At 43.1% G+C, this 25,959-nt stretch overlaps 2 protein-coding genes across 3 annotated transcripts in view; both read right to left on the bottom strand.

The window, feature by feature from the left end:
* Window positions 1-25,959, bottom strand: part of MDH2 (malate dehydrogenase 2) — a 254,993-nt gene that overhangs the window by 185,096 nt on the left and 43,938 nt on the right. The window lies entirely within an intron of this gene.
* Window positions 1-25,959, bottom strand: part of LOC309546553 (N-acyl-aromatic-L-amino acid amidohydrolase (carboxylate-forming)-like) — a 41,351-nt gene that overhangs the window by 9,901 nt on the left and 5,491 nt on the right. For both annotated transcript variants that reach the window (XM_082246303.1, XM_082246302.1), the window contains exons 3-6: window positions 23,282-23,471; window positions 16,013-16,112; window positions 11,536-11,643; window positions 6,306-6,415 (exon numbers count right to left, since the gene is read on the bottom strand). In XM_082246303.1, coding sequence (XP_082102429.1) covers window positions 6,306-6,415; window positions 11,536-11,643; window positions 16,013-16,112; window positions 23,282-23,471 — 508 coding nt within the window. The remainder of the gene's footprint in view (window positions 1-6,305; window positions 6,416-11,535; window positions 11,644-16,012; window positions 16,113-23,281; window positions 23,472-25,959) is intronic.

The following is a 25,959-nucleotide window of genomic DNA, read 5'->3' as shown; positions in this document are numbered from 1 at the left end:
TAAGGAACAGCTGGAGGACCAATTTACAACTTATCAGGTCATTTGGCAACATGATTGGGTATAAAAAGAGCCTCTCAGAGTGTCAGTGTCTCTCAGAAGTCAAGATGGGCAGAGGATCACCAATTCCCCCAATGCTGCGGCGAAAAATAGTGGAGCAATATCAGAAAGGAGTTTCTCAGAGAAAAATTGCAGAGTTTGAAGTTATCATCATCTACAGTGCATAATATAATCCAAAGATTCAGAGAATCTGGAACAATCTCTGTGCGTAAGGGTCAAGGCCGGAAAACCATACTGGATGCCCGTGATCTTTGGGCCCTTAGACAGCACTGCATTACATAGGGCAGTGATGGCTAACCTTGGCACCCCAGAGGTTTTGAAACTACATTTCCCATGATGCTCAACTACACTGGAGAGTGCATGAGTATCATGGGAAATGTAGTTCTAAAACATCTGGGGTGCCAAGGTTCACCATCACTGACATAGGGGAATGCTACTGTTATGGAAATCTCAACATGGGCTCAGGAATACTTCCAGAAAACATGGTCGGTGAACACAACCCACCGTGCCATTCGCCAATGCCAGCTAAAACTCTATAGGCCAAAAAAGACGCCATATCTAAACATGATCCAGAAGCGCAGGCGTTTTCTCTGGGCCAAGGCTCATTTAAAATGGACTGTGGCAAAGTGGAAAACTGTTCTGTGGTCAGACGGTTATTTTTGGAAAACTGGGACGCCGTGTCATCTGGACTAAAGAGGACAAGGACAACCCAAGTTGTTATCAGCGCTCAGTTCAGAAGCCTGAACAGTAAAAAACCCCTGAGGAGTGGGACTTTAAACGGCAAGAACCAGGACTTGAGTATGAAAGTAAATAAATTTTATTACAAATGTTACAAAAAATGGATTGACAAAGACAAAAATAACATGTATCATAAAAACATGGTCATAACTACGTCTTGGTTCCAAGACGTAGTTATGACCATGTTTTTATGATACATGTTATATTTGTCTTTGTCAATCCATTTTTTGTAACATTTGTAATAAAATTTATTTACTTTCATACTCAAGTCCTGGCTCTTGCCGTTTAAAGTCCCACTCCTCAGGGGTTTTTTACTGTTCAATATTTACTAGGGATGTTGGCAAGACTCCAGGTTAAAACACAGACTCCGAATTAATCTTTTCCAGTTCAGAAGCCTGCATCTCTGATGGTATGGGGTTGCATAAGTGTGTGTGGCATGGGCAGCTTACACATCTGGACAGGCACCATCAATGCTGAAAGGTATATCCAAGTTCTAGAAAAACATATGCTCCCATCCAGATGTCGTCTCTTTCAGAGAAGACCTTGCATTTTCCAACATGACAATGCCAGACCACATACTGCATCAATTACACCATCATGGCTGCGTAGAAGAAGGAACCGGGTACTGAAATGGCCAGCCTGCAGTCCAGATCTTTCCCACATAGAAAACATTTGGCGCATCATAAAGAGGAAGATGCGACAAAGAAGACCTAAGACAGTTGAGCAACTATAAGCCCGTATTAGACAAGAATGGGACAACATTCCTATTCCTAAACTTGAGCAACTTGTCTCCTCAGTCCCCAGACGTTTGTAGACTGTTATAAAAAGAAGAGGGGATGCCACAAAGTGGTAAACATAACCTTGTCCCAACTTTTTTGAGATGTGTTGATGCCATGAAATTTAAAATCAACTTATTAAACTTATTCTGTTTTTATTAACAATTTGTACAGTGTCCCAACTTTTTTGGAATCGGGTTTGTATATATATAACATATGTATACGTATTTATATATATATATATATATATATATACACATACACACACACACACACACACACACACACAAGGGGGTAAATCCTTCTGGTCCAGAAGTGGTTAAATCATCTTTGGCATAACAAAAACAGCATTATTTCAAAATGGTACTCTAATAACACACAGAGTCTTTGATTTTTTAAATGTTTGCAGTTCGAATTCGAATAGAATTTCAGAAATTCGGACTAATTTAGTTTAGTTATTTGGAGCATTTGGTAAACTTTGTTTATACTGCAATTCAGGTATTTGGATATATCCGAATCTCCTAATAACAAAAAATGTGTCTGAATATTTATTCAGAAGGACACGAACCGCACATGTCTAAACAGAAGCATCCCACACAGTACATGAGTTTCATTAGGTACAGTATTTGGCTACACTGTTTCCATCATCAGGCACCTACACCAAACAGGGAAAGATTATTTTCAAAACCTATTCCAGCTGTTATTTTTTAAAAATTGATAATTATTATGACTATTGCTGTTGTAGGAAAATTGGATTTTTGACTTACCGTAAAATCCTTTTCTCTTAAGCTCATTGAAAGACGCAGACTTCTTGATTAATATCAGTAGGGATATACTGCCCCCTACAGGAGTAGGACACTAGGCAGGAAAAAAGTTCTGGCCACACCTTATGGGCAGTCCCAGGGGGTATATCCTCTCTCTCCCTGCTACAGGATGTCAGTTATGTAACAAAGCAGTGTCAGAGAATTCAACCCAAACCAACTCAAAAATAGAGGGGCGGGTCCTGCGTCTGTCAATGAGCTTAAGAGAAAAGGATTTTACGGTAAGTCAAAAATCCAATTTTCTCTGTCGCTCATTGACAGACGCAGACATCTTGATTAATATCAGTAGGGACGTCCCAAAGCAGTGCCACAAATGAGGGGTGGGATAACAGAAATAAAAATCCAATCCAGAAGGCCCAACCGGAGCCAACCAGAAGCATCAAGGACTCATCGAACAAAAGGATGAGACCCAACTGAAAAAAACAAAAAACCCCCGAGGTAGACCAACGGTCCCCTCAAACAGCGGCCTGCAGAACCTTGCGGCCAAAAGAGGCATCCGCCGATGCCAGCACATCAACTTTATAAAATTTTGTAAAGGTATGAGCCGACGACCAGGTAGCCGCCTTGCTAATCTGAAGCACCGACGCCTGATGGCGGAAGGCCCAGGAAGCACTAAGAGCCCGAGTAGAGTGTGCCTTAACCGGGTAACGGAGGAACCCGACCCTTAATAGAATAAGCCTGCACCACCGTCTGTCTGATCCATCTGGAGATAGTCGCAGCAGACGCAGGCAACCCCTTTCTAGGGCCATCCGTGATCACAAAAAGTGAATCAGCCTTACGAAAAGAGTCAGTAGTAGCCAAGTACACCCTGATCGCCCGAACCACATCCAAGGAGTGTAACGCAAAACTCCCGAGGATGACTGGGCTTAGGACACAGGGAAGGTAACACAATATCCTCATTCAAATGAAACTCTGAAACCACCTTAGGAAGGAAGGATGGATTCGGACAAAGAACCACCTTATCCCTATGAACCACCAGATATGGGGAAAGACAGGACAATGCGGCCAATTCCGACACCCTGCGTGCAGAAGTGATAGCCACCAAAAAAGGCCACCTTCTGGGATAAGGTAAGCAAGGGAATCTCCCTAATATTTTCAAAGGGAGGTTTCTGGAGAACCGACAACACCAAATTAAGATCCCTGGGCGGCAAGGGTGCGCGCATCGGAGGAGCCAGGTGCCGCACCCCCTGGATGAAACTCCGCACCAAGGAATGAGTAGCCAGTGGCCTCTGGAAGAAGATTGCCAATGCTGAGACCTGACCCTTGATAGTGCTCAAGGCCAGTTTCTGCTCAACCCCCCATTGCAGAAAAGCCAATATCCGAGCCACCGAGTAAGAACGTGGAGGAAACCCAAGGGATTCACACCACGCGATATAAGACTTCCATGTGCGATGATAGACCTTTCTGGAAGTCGCTTTCCTTGCTTTAATCAGAGTAGGGATAACTGAAACAGACAAACCCCTGTCCTTCAGCACCTGGCTCTCAACAGCCAAGCCGTCAAAGCCAGCGTTCGTAAAGCAGGATGGACGATCGGTCCCAGAGACGGCAGATCCTCCCTAAGAGGAAGTCGCCAAGGAGCGTCTGCGACCAGCCTGACCACGACGGCATATCAGGCCCGATGAGGCCAATCCGGAGTCACAAGGATGACTGGAATTCCCTCCGCCTCTATCCTGTGAAGAAGTTTCGGTGACAACTTGAGAGGAGGAAAGGCATACAGCAGCTGGTACTGCCCCCACAGAGTATTCAGTGCGTCTGTGGCGTCTGCCAGAGGATCGCGGGCGCGGGCTACAACCCTCTGCACCTTTCTGTTGCGCCGAGATGCCAACAGATCCACGTCCGGGGTGCCCCAATGAAGGCACAACTGGTGAAACACCTCTGTCTGAAGAGGCCATTCCCCTTGATCCAGGGTCTGACGGCTGAGAAAGTCCGCCTGTCAATTTTCCACACCCAGAACGTAAACTGCAGAAAGAGCCGGAACAAACTGTTCCGCCCAAAACCTGCCGGCCACTTCCATGGCCGCCAGAACACTCTTGGTGTCCCCTTGATGATTGACATAGGCCACGGCCGTGGCATTGTCCGACTGAATCCGAACCGAGCAGCCCTGAAGATGCTCGGTCCGGTGAACCAGGCAAAACCTGATCGCTTTCAGTTCCAACGCATTTATCGATAACCTGGATACTTTCGGAAAAAAGGGCTTCCCCTGACTGAGCATCGGAGACCGAGGCCCCCAAACCAGAAACTACCTGGTCCGCTCGCTCAGCCGGATCCGATTGTCCAGGGAATCGGAATTCCAGTTCCATTTGAGAAGAATCTCCTTTTGGAGAGTCCGCGTATGACACTGAGCCTGCGGAGACTCCGCACAGAAGAGGAGGTCGTCCAGGTAGCCCAGGACCGATATGCCCCGTTGCCGCAACAACGCCAGGACTGGGGCCCAAACTTTTGTGAAGACCCGGAAAGCAGAGGCGAGACCAAAGGGTAATGCCACAAACTGATAATGGTCCGCTCCCACCGCAAAGCGCAGATACCGCTGGTGTCCTGCGTAAATGGGAACGTGAAGATAGGCACCCTCTATGGGCACCCTTTGCATCCAGTGCTACACTGCCCCCAACAGAGCCATTAGGCGATTCGGGGACAGTCGCATATTGGAAGGGAAGAACCGCACCGGTAGAAGCAATCGCAACTCGATCTTGTGTTCAAGCCTTGAGCAGCGACCGGCTCAGGATCAGAGTCTGAGGTATTGGACGAGACAGGGGTGGGCGGGGGTCGTTTTTTAGCCCCCCGTCCCTGACAGGCCACCTCCACCCAGGACACAAATGACTCCAGGACCGCTGAAAGCGAATCAATGATGAGTGGAGAATCGGAGGGCCCTGCGGCCACCTCGAGGGGATCAGATGGGGACTCATGTGCAGCAGGGTTCATGGCAATGCCAGGGAAACCTGTCAGCAAAAAATGACAAAATGAAAGAGAAAAACTTTTTTTTTTTTTTAAAAGAATCCCCCAGCGCTAAAGCGCCCCCAGTGGTCACGTGGTGCTCGAGACCCTCGCAGAGAGAAAGAAGAGAGACCTTCAAAAGGCTCACCACTTGATGCACCAGAGTTCAAACCAGGACTGCTCTCAGCGCTGTCTATCTGACAGGAAGTCTTTTGTGGAGTGATTTTCCCGGGTCTAGGGAGGGGCCACGCCCTTGGTGATTACTACAGCTGCTCAGCTCTCAAGCAGGACGAGCTGGGTGTACCAAGATGGCCACCACCATGCCTCGGACACCATACCGGAACAGGCGGGCACCAACTCCTGACAGAACCCCTCTCCACCGAGGTGGGGGGGCTGTCGACCAATACGGACGCCGCGACTCAGATTCCGACTGGTCATAGGCGACCTGGCGAGACGTTTAACTCGCGGGGCCAGCCCCCGTCCAGTGGGACTATGTCGCGGCCGACCCAGCGCGGAGCTAGGGCCTGCACGCGCTCTTAGGCCGGCTGGGGTGACCACCGGATCTCAACATCCAGCCCGTCGCCCAGATCCAGCATAATTGCTTGAAGATCTCACAGGAACAAACTGGAGAAAAAAAGCTAACTAAAAAAGATTTATCTAAAAAAAAGCTTGCCAGGACCAGAGATCCCAGCAAGGAACTTAGGTCCTTACTCCTGACTAGGCAGAAAAAAAACTGACATCCTGTAGCAGGGAGAGAGAGGATATACCCCCTGGGACTGCCCATAAGGTGTGGCCAGAACTTTTTTCCTGCCTAGTGTCCTACTCCTGTAGGGGGCAGTATATCCCTACTGATATTAATCAAGAAGTCTGCGTCTGTCAATGAGTGACAGAGAAAATTTGGTGACTCAACCATTGGGAGGAAAGATGAATATGGAGGAAAATTCTACTAAACTTATCTGGTTTAGAAAACGTGTAAGTCTACCTGCAGCTCAGAATGGATGACAGCTGTGATTTCTCCTGTAGAGTCTCGAGGAAAATCCACCCTGGATACAAACTTGTATACATCAGTTTCAAAACTTGGAAACTCCTTACCTTCAAAAGACAGAATACAGGATTATGATTTGCAAGAAAAAGAGTGGAAAATACTGACAAGATTAAACAATGGTTAATTTTTACTATTGCATTTAGATGCATTTTGAAAGAGAAGATAGGCCAAAAGAGCACTGGTCTTATAAAAAGGGGTTCAGCCAACATCCGAATAAATACTAGAAAGAGAAATGATACCCCAGTTGGACTTTACAGGCAGATTAAGTGAGTAATAGAGTAGAACAACAAAATATAATAAAAAGTAGAAAAAAAACTTTATTGCAGAACAATCATAAAAATGACCACATGGTCAGTGGTAATTGCTAAGGTAAATGCAGATATTTGATGACATACAAAAATGTAAACAAAACACCCTTTAACCTCCTTGGTGGCATTCCCGAGTCTGGCTCGGGGTGGAATTTTAGTGCCATTAGCGGTAACCCCGAGCCACACTCGGGGTACAGCCAGGGAGAAGTCGCTGGATCCTGGAAGAGGTTACTTACCTTGTCCCCGCGATCCAGCGATGTATTCTGGCAGTGTACGGCGGCCGGTTCTTCCACCTGATGCTGTGCGCCCGGCTTCCATTCCCTGCGAGCGTCACGTCGCAGGGGGGTGGAACCGGCGGCAAATTCAAAAAGTAAAACACACAAACACACTGATATATAGTAATCCTATTGGATTACATTACTAAATAAAATAAATTGACCTTAGTTTGCCCCCCAGTGCCCTTGCCTGCAGTTTTACTGTACTATACATATATATATATATATATATATATATATATATATATATATATATATATATATTTACTTTAACTTATTTATAGTTTATTTATTATATTATAATTTATGATTTTGTGTTTCAAACTTTATCACATCTGGGTTGTCTACTAGAGTCTTGTTTGGTCAGGTTTAAGTAAGTAATTACTAAGAATTGTAGGCCTACAATATATAAAACCAAATTTCCATGCAAAAAATTGTACCGCTTTTGGTACAAAATTCCTGACATAATCATACTGCCAAGGAGGTTAATACAGAGATGCTGGAGCACCAGACTGGCCAACGTAAGGTGTCAGGCCAGAATCTTGAGGTGTTCACAAGGCAACCCAACGCGTTTCGGCGCTAAATGTTTTTTCCTTCTTCAGGGGAGAAGGGGTGCCAAAGTTATACAGTCATCATGAAAAAGTGCGGATGTGTATTTCCACGTAGTACATAGGTATGCCCACCAGACTGGCTCAACCAAATAGTGTAGGTGTAGCCATGCCGTCTGTGCATGCAGGGACCGTCTGACAGTTTTACCCAGTTTCCACTGGTCAGTGGAAGTCAGCCATATGTCGCATAGCTTAAGATGCAAAAATATTTTATAATGCAAAAAGACACATACTTATTTCTCCACACTGCAGTGTTTAGATGAAGCTAAATTGTGGCACTTTTTAGTTAGAACTCTGTGTGTAACAAAACTGTATTTCTCTTAAGGTAACTCACCAACTTACTAGTCCTAAACTTGCCAAAAAGTTTTCTCTGATCTCTCACTTCACATGAAATTAACGTTCACATGGGTCAGATGGCTATGATCATCAGAGCTAGGCTTATTTGTATGAGAAAGAGAGCTTTGGCAGTTTGGTGCAATGGACTTACCAAATCACCAGAACCAAAGAGTATGGTAAACTTTATCATTTTGAAGATACAGAACTACCTGTTGAATGTAGGTAGTCTCCGGTTGCACTGTTGGTACCCTTGCCTATGCCAGTTGGAACACATTTTGGAAAAGCAATGTAGATATTTAACATCCCTATCTAATACCATTCTTTACTTCAAAAGGTAGCTGTAAACTTCACTGCCAATAAATTTGTTATAGAAAGCTGTTGAGTTGTAGCTGTCATGTGATGAAACGAGATGTACCAGAGATGGTCACTTCAAATACTACAGAATGCTTTTTCAACATTAAAGTGAAAGTAAAGTCAGTTTTATTTTTAAAAAGTGCTGACAGGCAGGATTTTTATGACAGAAGAGATAGTTTAAAGTGTTACTAAACACACACCAGTAAAATTAGTGTGTAAATTCACTAAAGCATGCTCGTAATACTCACTGTGGAACCTAAGGGGTTAACCCTCCACATTGTGTAAAAACGCTGTTTGATCCTGTCTTCTCTGATCCTCCCCTTTTTCCACAGTCCCCAATCCATCTCCTGATAGAACAGAGCCTTTGGAGTCAGTCTGCACATTCTCAGTTTGGTGTGTATTGCTAGAGAGTTTTTTTTTTTCTTGGGAGAGTGCATGTGATCAGCATAATCAGCACTGTCCAGACAGAGGGTCAGGGGTCATGCAGCCTCATAGGACAGCCAGAAGAGAATGAAAACTCCTGCTACAAGCTTTTAACAGACACTGATAGAAATCATAAGACTGCTATATACTGCTAATGAGAAAAAGCATTTAGCACTCAAAAAGACCCCAAATCTCCTCTTTACCTTAAAAAGTAAAACATAAAAAAAAAAAAAAAAAAAAAATTTTTGATCTTTTGCTTTATATAAAAAAAAAAAAAAAAAACTTGTTTACTTCCACCCTGGACCAGAAGTGACATCATGACGTCACTGTGATCTTCCAGCTGTTAACAGCCAGCGGCACCATTGGATCATTTCTCGGATGAGCCGGCGGAAACAGTAAGCCCAAGAAACACCGGTAATTGACGGGAGGAGGGGGTCGTCCCCTTCCACCGCTTCTGAAAGCATTCCAGTGACTTGTGAGCCACTCAGAACGCTTTCAAAAGAAAGCCAACCGCCAGACGAAAAAAAAAAAAAACAATACCTGGTTTATGGCTGATATCTGGGTTTGTGGGAAAAGTGCAGGAAAGGTGAACTAACCCTTTAAATCAGTGGGCACTAATTTGGACAAATGTTCTTGACATTTGAAAAGACAGCTCATGCCTGCAGACCTGAACTAAAGTTTCTGACAAGACCCGTAGGCTTGTGACTGTAGATAAGAATAATCAATCCCCTGACAAGCTTTTAAAAGAATGTTACAGACCTTGTAGCTGCAAAGGGAGCTGAAAGAGAGGTCCTTACAAACGGAGGCTCTGCACTCTTTAATACCACCACTCATTTTTCTTAGATGAGAGGGATTACTCACTTAATTACCACTTAAGGACCGATCCACGTACATTTACTGCGACAGGGTGGCCCTTAAGCACAAAATCACGTACCTAACACGTAGGGGGCGCGCCGCCAGGGCCGTGCTCCTGCTGTGATTAGCCACCCAGTCATCTTACTTTGGATTAACTGCACTAGTGATATATGTTGGCATGCCCTCTTTGAAAAAAAAATGCACTTAGTGCTGAAATAAAATCATTAAAATCAATACAATCAATGTGACATTAAATCAGTGTGAAGTGCATTTAATATGAAATCAGCAAATAACAGCAGCAATCACAGACATTAAATTACTATGATTTTGAGTATACTACATACAGTGCCTTGAAAAAGTATTTATACCCCTTGACATTTTCCACATTTCATCAGGTTACAAGCAAATACCTAAATGTATTTCATTGGAATTTTATGTGATAGACTAACACAAAGTGTGACATAATTGTGAATCAGAAGGAAAATGATAAATGGTTTTCAAAATGGTTTTAAAAATAAATATCTGTGGTGTGGATTAGTATTCAGCCCCCTTTACTCTGATACCCCTATCTAAAATCTAGTGGAACCAATGGCTTTCAGAAGTCCTCTAACTAGTAAATAGAGTCCACCTGTGTATAATTTAATCTCAGTATAAATACAGCTTTTCTGTAAAGCCCTCAGAGGTTTGTTAGAGAACACACCAGACGGGCCAGGGATAAAGTTGTGGAGAAGTTTAAGTTAGGTTATAAAAATATCCCAAGTTTTAAACATCTCATGGAGCACTGTTCAATCAATTACCTGAAAATGGAAAGAGTATGGCACAACTGCAAAACTACCAAGACATGACCATCCACCTAAACTGACAGGCCGGGCAAGGAGAGCATTAATCAGAAAAGCAGCTAAGAGGCCCATGGTAACTCTGTGTGTTAGAGTCTGCAAAAGACTTGAAACTGGGGCACAGGTTCACCTTCCAGCAGAACAATGACCCTAAACATACAGCCAGAGCTACAATGGAATAGTTTAGATCAAAGCATATTCATGTGTTACAATGGCCCAGCCAAAGTCCAGGCCTAAATCCCATTGAGAATCTGTGGCAAGACTTCAAAATTGCTGTTCACAGATGCTCTCCATTCAATCCGACAGAGCTTGAGCTATTTTGCAAAGAAGAATGGGCAAAAATGTCACTCTCTAGATGTGCAAAGCTGGTAGAGACATCCCCAAAAAGACTTGCCGCTGTAACTGCAGTGAAAGGTGGTTCTACAAAGTATTGACTCAGGGGGGCTGAATAAAAATGCACACCACACTTTTCCGATATTTATTTGTAAAAAATATTGAAAACCATTTATCATTTTCCTTCCACTTTACAATGATGTGCCACTTTGTGTTGGTCTATCACATAAAACCCCAATAAAATACTTTTATGTTTTTGGTTGTAACATGACAAAATGTGGAACATTTCAAGGGGTATAAATACTTTTTCAAGGCGCTGTATAAAAACAGTGTGTTGAGCTGATATATATACTTAAAATGTTAATAAATGAAAAATGTGAAAAAAAGTCCACATCAAAAGTCCAAAAAGAATATACAGGAGTGCATCCGCTTGTGAAGTTCAACGTTAGCAACCACTTCCATCAACTTCAGTGTTCCAGCTCCCACCACATAAAATCGCTTACCAGAGCCCTAGACCTCCTAACATAGGAGGTCCAAATATTGCTTTGGGTCTTTCACAGAGGAATGAATGGCTTTCTCTTAGCAGGATATTTTATACACTAAATACTCGCATATAAAAAGAAGGCAGATCTTGAGCACAGCGCTGGATCGACATCGGACTCAGGTAAGTATAAGGGGGGCTGGGGAAGAGGAAGCTGCATGCAGAAGGTTTTTTTACGTTAATGCAGAGAACGCATTAAAGTGAAAAACCTTCTGCCTTTAGAACCACTTTAAGTAGGCATTGTGTTAAATAACATTTGGGGAATATACATTCAATGTCTAAATTGGCATTGACTTACCCTTATTGAATAGATCGATGAAGTCCAAAGCTTGGTTTACAAGCTCTCTCATTCTGGAAAGCATATCTGATCTGATCACTCCTTGAGGCTGTGGCCCAAGTTCTAAACCTAAAAGAAATTGCATTTAAAAGGTCTCTATGACTTGTATTACTTTATAGCACAGATAGATGAAAATAAAGGATCTACAGCTTAAAAAGAAATAATTACTGCTTCTGACCTCCACTTAGTAGCACAGATGGGTCCCTTTCCCGTACTTCTATTTTTCCAGGACTTTAAGCAACCTAATCAGCAGGTTAAATTTGGTAATGTGACTTCTCAGATATTATCCAAAAGTAAAATACCTCAGGCTGCCAAGCACAACAAAAGTATATACACTGTTAAAAAAATTAAAGGAACACTTTTTAATCAGGAGTAGAGCATCAAGTGAGTTAAACTCCTGGGATATTGATCTGGTCAGTTAAGTGACAGAGGGGGTTGTTAATTAGTTTCAGCTGCCTTGTTGTTAATGAAATTAACAAAATGTGCACTAGATGGGCTACAAACAGACAACCTCCAAAACAGGAATGGTTTTACAGGTGGAGGCCACTGACTTTTTTTCCCTGCTCATCTTTTCACTAGTTTTGCGTTTAGGTAGGGTCAGTGTTACTACTGGTAGCATGAGGTGATACCTGGACCCTAAAAAGGTTGCACAGGCAGTCCAACACCTCCAGAATGGCATATCGATACGTGGCATATTGATGCGTGCCATTGCCAGAAGGTTTGCTGTGTCTCACAGCACAGTCTCAAGAGCATGGGGGAGATTCTAGGAGACAGTCAGTTACTCTAGGAGAGCTGGATAGGGCTGTAGAAGGTCCTTAACCCATCAGCAGGACCAGTATCTGCTTCTTTGTGCAAGAAGAAACAGGATGAGCACTGCCAGAGCCCTACAAAATGACCTCCAGAAGGTTACTGGTGTGAATGTCTCAGACTTTATGAGGGTGGCCTGAGGGCCCAAGGTCCTCTAGTGGGCTCTATGCTCATTGCTCAGCACCATGGAGCTCGATTGGCATTTGTTATTCAACACCAGAATTGGCAGGTCCACCAATGGCGCCCTGTGCTTTTCACTGATGAGAGCAGGTTCGCCCTGAGTACATGTGACAGATGCGAAAGGTTCTGGAGAAGCCATGGAGAATGGTATGCTGCCTGTAACATCGTTCAGCATGACCGGTTTGGTGGTGGGTCAGTGATGGTCTGAGGAGGCATATCAATGGAGGGACTCACAGACCTCTACAGGCTGGACAATGGCACCCTGACTGCCATTAGGTATGGGGATAAAATCCTTGGATCCATTGTAAAACCCTACTCTAGTGCAGTGAGTCCTGGGTTCCTTCTGGTGCACGAAAATGCCGGACCTCATGTGGCGAGCGTTTACAGTTAGTTCCCAGAGGATGAAGGAATTGATACTATTGAATGGCCCCCACGCTCGCCTGACCTTAATTCAATAGAACACCTCTGGGACATTATATTTCGGTCCATCCGACGCTGCCAGGTTGCACTTCAGTCTGTTCAGGAGCTCAGTGATGCCCTGGTCCAGATCTGAGAGGAAATACCCCATGACACCATCAGTCGTCTCATTAGAAGCATGCCCCAATGTTGTCAGGCCTGCATACAAGCTTTTGGGGTCCATACAAACTATGGAGTATCATTTTGAGTTAATGCAATTACATTTCAGCAAAATGAACTAGCCTCCTGCATCATTTTTCACTTTAATTTTCGGGTGTCTTTGAATTCACCCCTTAGCAGATTGATAACTTTAATTTCCATCAAACGATGTGACATCCTTTTGTTCCTAACACATTTCCCAGTCCATATCAGTATAGATATCCAGCATGATATTTTTCCCATTGAGATCTGATGTGCTTTCAAAGTGTTCCTTTAATTTTTTTGTCAGTGTATATACAACTCTTCTTTCCATGTTATTACTCAGAGATAGGTCTATTGTTGCTTGTTGCTGGAGGGTCTATTGATGTTGGCTGCTGGGAGATCTTTTGTTGCTGCTGGGGCATTTTGACGTGGGGTGTCCATTGTTGCTGGGGGGGGGGGTCTATTGTTGTGTGGGGATCTATTGTTCCTGGGGTGGTCTACTGTTGTTGGGTTGGGGTCTATTTTTTGCTCACTGCAGGGGTTCAATTTTACCATCTCTCGTTTTATCACTAACAAATTCCATACAAATTACTTAGTGGCAGAAAATGATTCTTTATTCTCTAAAAGGGGCTGTACGGGGAGATGTTTAGGGGTGGAACCAAGGAATGGTGCTCAAAGGTGGGTAGGGGCAGAGACAAAGGGTGACTCAGAGGGGAGGAGTTCCTGCACCCATTTCCTGAGAAAAAATGCCCTGCTCAGAGAGGTCAGAAACTGATATTACATATTACATTTTTACTAGCCAGTAAATCCTCTTTAAAAAGGAAAGTCTAACGAAAACCATACTGGAATTTTAATTTATTAACAAAAAAGGACATTAGAGGGATTCAATAGAAAAAAAAAAGTTTAAAGTTTTAGCAAATTTCTGGCCAGTGAGGAATTTTGCTGTGTGTTAAAAGCTTCAGTTATCGGTTGTAAAGCAAGAAACACTGAAACCAACAGGAACCTGCAGTGGGCAAACCCACCCTACCCGTCTTTTAACACCACTCATACTTTATAAATAATTATGGAAGATGGCTGCGATTAGAGCAGCCATTCTTGACCTCAGGTTCCGTGTAACCCTAGGGTTTCTTCACAAGTTGCTAGGGGTTCCCTGAGCTGTGGCTAATTGACTTCCTATTCAATAGTGCCTGCTTCATTCCAGAGTCAAACTAGTGCCATGACACCAATATATTTTTTTTATGTCTTAAAGCAGGAATATGCAAACTATGGCCCTCCAAATGTTGCAGAACTACAATTCCCATGAGGCATAGCAAGACTCTGACAGCCACAAGCATGACACCCAGAGGCAGAGGCATGATGGGACTTGCAGTTTTGCAACAGCTGGGGGCCACAGTTTGCATATCCCTGCCTTAACCACTTCCATACCAGGCCTATTTCGGACACTTTGTGTTTACAAGTTAAAACCAGTATTTTTTCCTAGAAAACTACTCAGAACCCCCAAACATTATATATATATATTTTTTTAGCAAAGACTCTGGAGAATAAAATGGCGGTCATTGCAATATTTTTTGTCACGCGGTATTTGCGCAGCGGTCTTTAAAACGCCATTTTTTTGGGAAAAATTACATTTCACTGCATTTAAAAAATATTAAACAGTAAAGTTAGCCCATTTTTTTTGTATATTGTGAAAGATGATGTCATGCCGAGTAAATAGATACCCAACATGTTACGGTTTAAAATTGCGCCCCCCCGTGGGATGGCGACAGACTACGGTCAATAGAAATCTCAATAGGCTACACTTTAAATTTATTTAACGGTTACCAGTTTAGAGTTAGAGTGTAGCTCTTTTTTTAAAATTATTGCTCACGCTCTGGCGATCGCGGCGATACCTCACATGTGTGGTTTGAACAGCGATTTCATTCGCGGCTCGACTTCCGTATACGTTTTTTTTTTGTGCGCGAGCTAACGGTGATCGGGGCGGCTAAATTTTTTTTTTTTTCCCATTTATTTTATTTATTTTTTTAACTTTATTACAGTTTTAAAAAAAAAAAAAAAATCTGATCAATTTTATTGCTGTCACAAGCAATGTAAACATCCCTTGTGACAGCAATATGCAGTGACAGGTACACTTTATGGAGGGATCGAGGGTCTAAAAGACCCTAGACCCCTCCACTACACTTCCCTGTATGAAAAACGCCGAAAACTGCGTTTTTGCATACAGCCGTTTTTCAAATTTGGCGCCGTTTTGCAGCACACTAACCCGGAAGTGACGTCATGGATGCCGCCTCCGGGTTACGTCATCGGAGACCCGATCGATGCCGTTTCCGGCATTCATCGGGACTCCATCCAGCCGGCGGACGCGCCGGCTGGGTGCTCGGGGGTCCCGGTGGGACGGGAGCCCCGGTAAAAGCCGCGGAAGGCGGCGGGAGGGGGGGACGTCCCCTCCCGCCCCCCGGGTAACGATCGAGCGGCTCCCGAGCCGCATCGATCGGTACCGACGGAAAGCCGACCGTCGGCTTCAAACAACGGTACCGGGATGATGCCTCTAGCTAGAGGCATCATCCCGGTATAAACCCGCAAAGTTTGGACGTCATATGACGTCCACCTAGGGGGAAGTGTTTAAAGGGTACAATTCTGATCACCACTGTAAGGGATCAAGGGGCACATTTTTCACTTACTTCTAATGAAATGGTTTTAGGAGTTCCCCAAAGCCTAAAAATTATATTAAGGGTTCCAATGAGGTGAAAAGTTTTAGAAAGGCTTATTTAGTGAATAGACTTCAGCAGCCTAATTTCATTAACCTAATAAGTGTGGATTTCTGATTGGATGTAAGGTGTAGTTGAAGAAGGCTTACACAGTGCATGCTTTGTTATATGTTGCAGGTATGCATTATCCTTCTCTGGTATGTCGACGAGGAAGTTGTAGCATGGTATAGACTGATCCTCACTGCTGCTCTAAAATAGACAATTGAACACACTTTGTTTTCATTCTGCACAAGAGCACAGCATTTACTGCACATTTTCAGTATTACATTAGTATTTTATTCATACAACAAGCTGTACAAAGAATTGGCTGTAGCATATTGTAGCCAGCTTCATAATTCCCTTCAAAAGTCCTGCATTTATTAAAACTGTTCTAAATGTTGTTGTCCAAAGGGGTTGGAGCTTAAAGCTTAACTCCACTTTTGGCGAGAAAAAAAAAAAAAACATTCCCCTCTGGGGGGGGGGGGGGGAGTCTATGTACATTACAAGGATTATAATAACCTTTGTTGCAGATTCCTACCTTTTGCTATTCTGAAGAAATCACTGTTTGTTCCTCTGTGTCTCTAGGCTGAGTGGGTCTAATGGGAGTGGTTTCATAATTATGCAGAGCACTAATGAGGAAATCTGCTTGGCCTGCATCCCATTAGACATGTCATCTTTGGGAGTATCTAACCAAAAATTAAATTTTTGTTGCAGGGGATGCCTGAAATCGGACTTGTATCTTAGTGCAGACTTCTAGGAAAATTGGTGAGCCAATCACATAACTAGGAAAACTTACCGTTAGTGTACTGGTAACGGCCTTTCTCTTAATCCTTCCAGGACGGCCTATATATGAGAGATTGTGGCTCCGCCTCACAGGAAACACAACTAATTTGCAGCTGTTGAAAGGGTCCCACCCATCCTTGAGCTTCAGTAATAGAAAAGTACCTTTCCAACCGAACTTTCAAGGGATACAGTTATTCAATAACATACAGCTACACATATATACATATACATATATATATACATTTTTTAACTCACCACCATCTTGGGCGGGAAGTAGGCCGGCCGTCCTGGAAGGATTAAGAGAAAGGCCGTTACCAGTACACTAACGGTAAGTTTTCTCCTTTCATCCTTCCAGGACGGCCTACATACGAGAGGATAATAAAGGAATCCATACTGGCCTACCTTAGGGCGGGACCACTGCCTGTAAAACCTTTCTGCCAAAGGCAAGGTCTTGTTGCGACAGTACTTCCACACGATAGTGCTTTAGGAAGGTATCTTGGCTGGACCAGGTGGCTGCATGGCGGATCTGCTCCCAGGATGCTCCGGCTTTTTCGGCCCAGGAAGTTGCCATGCCCCTTGTGGAATGTGCCTTTAGATTTGTTGGTGTGGGGGTACCTGACACCTTATATGACATACTAATGGCTTGTTTAATCCACCTAGAGATTGAGGGTTTTGATGCTTGTAATCCCCTCCTTGGTCCAAAATGTAGAAACAATAGGTGGCTAGATCTTCTAAAGCCCTTGGTTCTTTCTAAATATGCTAGAAGACACCTTCTTACATCTAAGCAATGGAATTTTTGTTCTTTTGCACATTTAGGTTTTTCACAGAAAGATGGGAGAACCATCTCTTGATTCCTATGAAAATATGACACTACCTTGGGTAGGTACAGTGGGTCTGGTTTAAGAATCACCCTGTCTTGGAGAATTCGCATAAAAGGTTCCTTTATGGATAAGCTTTGTAAATCTCACACTCTCCTGGCTGTGGTGATTGCCAACAGAAAAGTTAACTTGATTGACAAAATGTTTAAACTAATTTTGTTCAAAGGTTCAAATGCTTCACTAGATAATGTCTCTAGTACTAGCGTTAGGTTCCAAACTGGAACATTAGTTCTGTTAATTGGAGATACTCTGCTCCGGGCTAACAGAAACCTCTTAATTAAAGGTTCTTTGGCCAGACTTTTGTCTAAAAAAACAGAAAGTGCTGCTACCTGTACTTTAAGGGTGTTCACTGCCACCCCCTTATCTACCCCATCCTGTAAAAAATCCAGGATCCTTGGGATTGAGGCAGAGGAATCCTTCTTCTGACTCTGCCAAGTACAGAATGTTTTCCAGATTTTGGAATAAATTTTCCTAGTTACTGGCTTTCTACTTGAAAGGAGGGTCTCAATGACTTTGTCTGAGCATCCTTTTTCTTTTAATATTTGGCGTTCACTACCCAGGCTGTTAACTGAAAAAACTGCGGTCTGGGGTGAATCAGAGGTCCTTGTAGTAACAGGTTTGGAACTTCTGGCAGTTTCCATGATGCTGTCACTGATAGGGATACCAGGGTTGCAAACCCCGTTCTCTTTGGCCACCCAGGTGTGACTAGGATGAGGCGTAGTTGCGGCCATCTGCTGAGTTTCTGCAGAACTCTCGCAATTAGATTCTGTGGGGGAAAGGCATAGGCTAGCCTGAAGGGCCAAGGTTGTGCTAGAGCATCCAAGCCCAGCATACCCCTCTGTTTTGTCAGAGAAAAGAACTGTTCTACTTTTCGGTTCTGCCGAGTGGCAAACATGTCCACTTCTGGCTGACCAAATTTTTGGACTAGGCGTTGAAAAATTATAGGGTTCAGTTCCCATTCTGCCTGTTTGATGTGATGACGACTGAGGAAGTCCGCTTCCCAGTTGTCCTTCCCTTTTATGTACATGGCTGAAAGGGAAATTACTCTCTTTTCTGCCCAGCTCAATGTCTCCTGAGCTAATTTTAGCAGAGAGCTTGATCTGGTCCCCCCTTGATGATTCAGGTAAGCTACTGCTGTAGCATTGTCTGAATGGACCTGGACTTCTTTCCCTAGAATGTCCTTCTCGAAGGCTTTTAAGGCCTTTTCCACAGCCTTCAGTTCCCTGTAATTGGAGGAGGCTTGACTCAGCTTCGAATCCCAGGTACCCTGGGTCCGGGCTTCTTTTAGGTGAGCTCCCCACCCCTCGGAACTTGCGTCCATGGTAATCTTTACGGGCAGCTCTTGACCCCACAGTCGCCCCTTCTCTAGGTTTTGGGGGACTGTCCACCATTTCAGTGACAAAATTACTTGTGGGGACAATGTAATTTTTTCGTCTATGGAGTCATGTCTCCTGTTCCAAGAGGCCAGGTGAAAAAAATTGAAGGTCTCTTGAATGTAGTTGGGCCCACTCTACAGCTGGAATACACGCTGTCATTAGCCCTAGGACTTGCATGATCTGTCTCCTAGAACACCAAGGATGAGAACAGATGCCTCTTACCGCTGAGACCACTTTTTCCACCTTTTCCCTTGGGAGGAAAAGTTTTTTGAGTCTGGTATCTATTTTGTATCCTAGATACACTTGGACCTGTGCTGGCTGTATTGAGGATTTCCCCAAATTTAATAGCCATCCTACTGCTTGAAGAACTGACATCACCTTTTGGGTGTCTGCCATAGCCTGTTCTTCTGATTTTGCAAAGATCAACATATCATCCAGATACGGGATCAAACTTAGGCCTTGTAGGTGAAGATGGCCTACTACTATCTCGGCCAAGATTTTTGTAAAGATCCTTGGACTTGTTGCCAAGCCAAAAGGAAGAGCTCTGAACTGCCAATGTGCAGTGCCTTCTTCCGTCACAATGGCGAATCTGAGAAATGCTTGATGTTCCGGATAAATTGGAACATGTAGGTAAGCATCTCTTAAATCCAATGTTGTCATAAAGACATTCTGGTACAGATTTTTTCTGACCGCATAAATGTTCTCCATGGAGAACTTCTTGTATATCAGAAATTTGTTTAGTTTCTTGAGGTTTATGACTAGTCGGAATTTTCCTGAGGGCTTTGGCACCACAAATATGTGGGAGTAAAAGCCTTGGAATGCCTGACCCTTTGGTACAGGTGAAATCACCCTCTGCTCCACTAGTTCCTGAATACCGTCTAACAGTGCCTTCCTCTTTTGTTCTATTTTTGAGGGATAGGTCACAGTTATATCTGGCACCGGCTGTGAGGCAAACTCCAGTCGGTACCCTTCCCGAATTATCTGGAGAATGTAAGGGCTGGCAGAGATGTTTTCCCATTGGGAGAAAAAATGGGTCAGTCTGCCCCCTACCCTGAAGCTGGCGTCAGTTGGTTTCTTTGGACTTAGGTCCAGGTTTAAGGAACAATAAGTTGGTTCCTTGTTTTCCCTTTTCAGGACCACCTTTCCTGGCCTGTCCCTTGAAAGGCCTTCTTTGGTTTTTGTCCTGGAAGTTCCGAAAGGAATATCTTCCTGTTTTGTCCTTTCTTTTACTGGGAAATTTCTTCCCCTTCTCTGCAGATCTGGACAAGGTATCATCCAGTCATGAACCGAACAGTAATGAATCTTCAAAGGGTAATGCGCAGAGTCTTACTTTGGAGGCTATATCACCTTCCCATGCTTTGACCCAAAGCGCCCTTCTAGCAGAATTTACTAATGCTGCTGTTTTTGCAGATGCTACTATTGACTCCACAGCCGAGTCTGCTAAGTAGGATACTGCTTTTCCAATCATAGCTAGGGAATCTATCAGGTCTTGTGATCCCGCCATAGTGCGGACATGTTTTGACAGTTCCTTGAGCCAAAAGTCTGCATTCCTGGCCATACAGGTATCAGCTAAGGCTGTAGTTAAATTGTAGGCGTTAGAATCCCAAGCCTTTTTTAACAAGGATTCAATCCTGCGATCCATAGGATCTGTAATATGACCGGCATTTTCAAAGGATAAATCTGTTCCTTTTGATAGCTGTGCCAGAGGAGCGTCCAGTTTTGGATTTTTTGTAAAAACCTCCAATTCCTGTGGCTCAAAGGGATACCTTCTTTTCCAGCTATTTGGCCTGGATAAGGCATGTGTAGGGCATTTCCATTCTTGGTGTATTATGTCTTTTAATGACTGGTGAATGGGAATGGTTCTTTACTGGGCTCTTTCCAAGCCTTTGTACACTTTGTCTTTACTGGAAGACTCTTTTACTGGGGTAGGGATTCCTTCAGTGTCATGTACCACTTTAAGGAGACCCTCCATATATTCCAGCGAAAAAAGATTTTTGTTACTTTTAAACTTCTCTTTTTCCTCCTCACTGTTACTTTCTGAGTCCTTATCCGAACTGGAAGGACCTCCCATGTAACTAGTGCCTTCCCCTGGATCCTCCTGTTCCCTAACTTGTGTTGAGGGAATGGTTTGAGACTCTGACCAGAGAGATGAGGGTCCTTTTGACCACCCACTGTCCTGGGAGGATAAGCTATCCTTGGATACTTCCTCTGCTGGGGTTTGAGGGATAGCTGCTGTAGTCCTGAATGACTGAATAGTAGCTAACATTTCCTCTTGCATGGATTTAAGAAAATCTTTCATTAGGATTGATGCTTCCTGCCCTGCTAACTTATTAATACAAGTATGGCATAAGGGCTTTAAGTAAGACTTAGACAATCTGACCCCACAGTTCCCACATTTTCTAGACATGCTAGTGCTGACTGTGGAAGGCGGTCTGGCAGGGGCTTCCTGTGCCGGTGGCAGACCTGTGTAAAACACGAGAAGACAAGAAAAAGAGACACAATAATGTGACACAATAGCATCTCTTGTCTACCACTGCGGCTAACATTAGGTCAGGAAAATGGCAAGGCATGCCTGTCTTTGCAATAGACAGCAGTCGGCCCGCCACCGGTGTAGTCACTTACCCGTTCCGGTCGCCACCTGCGCTGCCGGTTTTTCCTCTGTAGGAGTGTGGACATCCGTGTCTCTTTTTGGGGCAATTTCAGCCCTCTCGTAGCCGGAGAATCAGCCATGCCACTTGCGCTGAGCTCACATGGACCCTGCGTCTCCTCCACGCTGTGCCTCTTCCGGGTATCACCCGCTCCGCCTTTTCCGCCGGAACTTCCGGTTTCCATAGCGAGGCTTGAGGCACGCTCACTGGCGGGAAATTCAAAATCCTTACCGCCCAACGGAGCTAATGGAGCTAATGGAGGAGACTTCCTGCAGAGACAACAGGACTTCAGGTATAGAGGGACCTTCACTGTAAGGTAAACCGCACTACCTGGCATGTTGGCGAGCTGAAAGCTCCTGTTTCCAGGATGCAGCTAGGGAGAAACCTGCCATTAGGCTGACCGAAGCTGCCTTCCAGGGGTACCTCTCAGACAGTCCTTTGCCTTCAGGTCAGTAAAAAAACAAACGTTCCGATGTGAGGTTGGAAACACAACTGAACTGAAGCTCAAGGATGGGTGGGACCCTTTTAACAGCTGCAAATTAGTTGTGTTTCCTGTGAGGCAGAGCCACAATCTCTCATATGTAGGCCGTCCTGGAAGGATGAAAGGAGAAATTATGTTTCTGGGGGGTGGTCAGTACACATTCTGTGTACAGAACAGCTCCAGGTAGCCATATTGCATTGCATTTTCATAAAATTACAGAGCTGCAGATTGAAAAGGAAAGGTCGTTTTAAACAAAATTCAATTACAATATGACTTGTGTCACAATTGTATATGCTATATTAATTTTTTCTTGATTTGCTATTTTTTTCCCCCCACAAAAGTGGAGTTACCCTTTACATTGAAATGACAGTTATAAATCATTGACAGAAGTTGTATGAATCCAGTCCTATATATTCATTGTTGTAACAGTGGGTATTATTTATGGTAATGGTCCAGAAAAAAATGGACTGTTTTGCCCTTTAGCGACATATATTGTTCAAGAACAGCTGCAGAACACATTTGAATATAATGGTCACCTTATGGGCAATAATGGACAGACATAAAAACAAAAAATGGCAACCATTCAATCAATTTACAATTTACATGACGATAGACACTTAGAGGCCAAGCCCATTAAAAGACACACACAACACAAAATTCCCCAACACTTAATTACACCTTTATCAAAGAAACCCTGTCTATTTGGCCTCAGTTGCATACATTTGCAAATATCTATGGGAACTGCACACCATGTAAAGTATCTGCAAAAAACTGCGATGTACAGTATATTACAAAAAATACAAAAATTGAGATCATGTTTACATGGTAGTAACCCAAAATTTCCTGCAGGTTTATAGACATAGAAAGCCCAAAAATGTGTAGAATGCAACTGGAGGCCTCTAATGTGTGTGCCACCAAGTACAGTAAGTCGAAATGAACAAATGTGACAGCTAAATAATTTGAAGTTACAAATAATCAGTTATTGAATAATAATAAAAATAATAGTATTGTATATGTGCAGCTGTAAAGTTGTACCAGTTTCTAAAATGACTCTTATTTTCAGACACTACACATGCTGGTATAAATGTATATTTTTATTACCTGGTGATCAGGTACTGTTATTTCTGTCTATTAATATTAAACAAATAAAACAGCAGTGTCTATGCTGTCTTTGTGTATATTTTATTCAAACTTTACCATTTGTTTTACTCACCTGCAAATAGTTTGCTAAGTGCAGTGAGAAGTAGTCATCCTTTGAGCAGCGGAGCAATGTGGCTCCCATGTTTGAAGTGGTGTTGTGTAGATCAAAAGCAAAATCAAAAGAGGACACTCCAGATCCATATTGTTGATTAATTTCTCTTGCTCGTTTAACTTCATATGGATCACTTTCAGATTCCAGAGAGCTAAAATCAGATTAAATCCATTTTTGACTGGGTAATGTCAGACAAGTGGTTTAGGGTTACAGCCACCCCCTAGAGCAGTCACCATTTTTCTGGGAAAACAGGTTTGTTTCCAACTTATGCACAATTTATTTTTGCAGTTCACTTATTTTGTGACCATTTATTTTTTTCTATACATCTACTACAGCAGTTGAACATTCAGGAACAAAGCAGACAGACAAGACGTGTCCTTTACTTTATCTCTCTCTGCACAAGAGAAATATGAGTTCTCAGGGTCAACACAGCGGGAAATTAAAGCTGGCATTTCGCATTTTTGTACATTTTGACAATATTTTCAAATTGGATATTAGAGTGGGGATAGCTGTGTAACAAAAAGTTAGAAAAAGCTATGTAACACTCATTATTTTCCTCATATGGGAATATTATTGACAAAGCGTGTTGTCTAAAAATAGGAATTTGAATGGCACTGGTTGGATGGGATTTTACCTATATATGTATGTCTTTGGAGATTTACAGATATTTCTTGGTTTTAAAACTTTTTATAAGAAATAAAACATGGATAATTATGTATTGCAGTGATGTACTGTATATGTTTTTTTTGTCCTACCATAAACCCTAAGCATAATCATAAAAGTTAGGTTTTAAAGTAGAACTATAGGCAAAACTTTTTTTTTCATTTTGGATAGAGTAATGCCCTGTACACACTATCAGATTATCTGAAGACTTTTGTCTTCAGATTTACCTTTTCTATGTAGTGCAAGGGCCTGCCGGATTGCATACAAATTGAAAGTGTTTAGATTTGACCTCATATTATATGGTTTTGGTAAGTCTGCAGACAAAAGTCTTCAGATAATCTGATAGTGTGTACAGGGCATAAGGGAGGGTTATAACTCATGTAAGATGTTTTTTCCACCATCTGTGTCCCATTGCAGAGATTTCCCTTCACTTCTTGTCTCTAGGCTAAACAGGAAGTGAGAGAAAATCCCTGCAAATTAAAGGAATTTCTTAGGGACCCCCAGGTCTACACTATAACTTTTCTGGGGACAACACGAAATTTGGGATTTTCTTTACTTTCCCTTTCAATGATTATGGTAAACAGGACAAAAAGAGAGAGAGGGGGGGGGGGTCTCCCTAAAGGGGGCACAGACAGTAATCCATCCAAAACTCGAAAAAAAAAAGTTTTGCCTTTAGTTATACTTTAATGATTCATGGGTATTTGCTACGCAGTTTATATTTCTATATATCTATGTCATTATATATCTCAATGCAAGTTGGTGTCATGAAATAACGCATGTGCACAGTACCATAGGATAGTAGAATAGTACCTCATTAGACTGCCCCAATTGAGTACATGACTACTCAGAAAAGCTACTCCTTTGCAAGTTTCAAACACATGTAGATTTTCAGGTTTATTTAAACTCCAGCCCAAACTTTTTTGTTTTGAATATAGCAGGGAAAATGTATAACCTCTGACAGGTTTTTATTGTGGTCTACTTTCTGTGAAATGTATGTATTTAAAGATTTCATCCAATCTCCTGTTAGAGTAGGAAGTGATCAGTAATCTGGCTAATGGGTACAAAGACAAAAAATGTTTATAGCAGATCAAGAACAAGTTCGAGTATCATGACTACAGAAATGTCAGATCATTTGCAAAGAAATAACCAGAGAAAAGCAGAGTGAATTGGGCTAAATCAGAGATCTCCAATCTACAGCCCTCCGGTTGCTGCGGAACTACATGTCCCATGAGGCATTCACAGACATGACTAGGCATGATGGGATATGTACAGTATCTCGCAAAAGTGAGTACACCCCTCACATTTTTGTAAATATTTTATTATATCTTTTAATGTGACAACACTGAAGAAATTACACTTTGCTACAATGTAAAGTAGTGAGTGTACAGCTTGTATAACAGTGTAAATTTGCTGTCCCCTCAAAATAACTCAACACACAGCCATTAATGTCTAAACTGCTGGCAAAAAAAGTGAGTACACCCCTAAGTGACAATGTCCAAATTGGGCCCAAAGTGTCAATATTTTGTTTTGCCACCATTTTTTTCCAGCACTGCCTTAACCTTCTTGGGCATGGAGTTCACCAGAGCTTCACAGGTTGCCACTGGAGTCCTCTTCAACTCCTCCATGAAGATATCACAGAGCTGGTGGATGTTGGAGACCTTGCGCTTCTCCACCTTCCATTTGAGGATGCCCCACAGATGCTTAATAGGGTTTAGGTCTCAAGACATGCTTGGCCAGTTCATCACCTTTACCCTCAGCTTCTTTAGCAAGGCAGTGGTCGTCTTGGAGGTGTGTTTAGGGTCGTTATCATGTTGGCATACTGCCCTGCGGCCCAGTCTCCAATAGGAGGGGATCATGCTCTGCTTCAGTATGTCACAGTACATGTTGGCATTCATGGTTCACTCAATGAACTATAGCTCCCCAGTGACGGCAGCACTCAGGCAGCCCCAGACCATGACACTCCCACCACCATGCTT

The sequence above is a fragment of the Pelophylax lessonae genome (genome assembly GCF_965119305.1).
Source record: "Pelophylax lessonae genome assembly, chromosome: 2".
NCBI classification, from domain to species: domain Eukaryota; kingdom Metazoa; phylum Chordata; class Amphibia; order Anura; family Ranidae; genus Pelophylax; species Pelophylax lessonae.
This window is presented reverse-complemented; position numbering and strand designations above follow the sequence as displayed.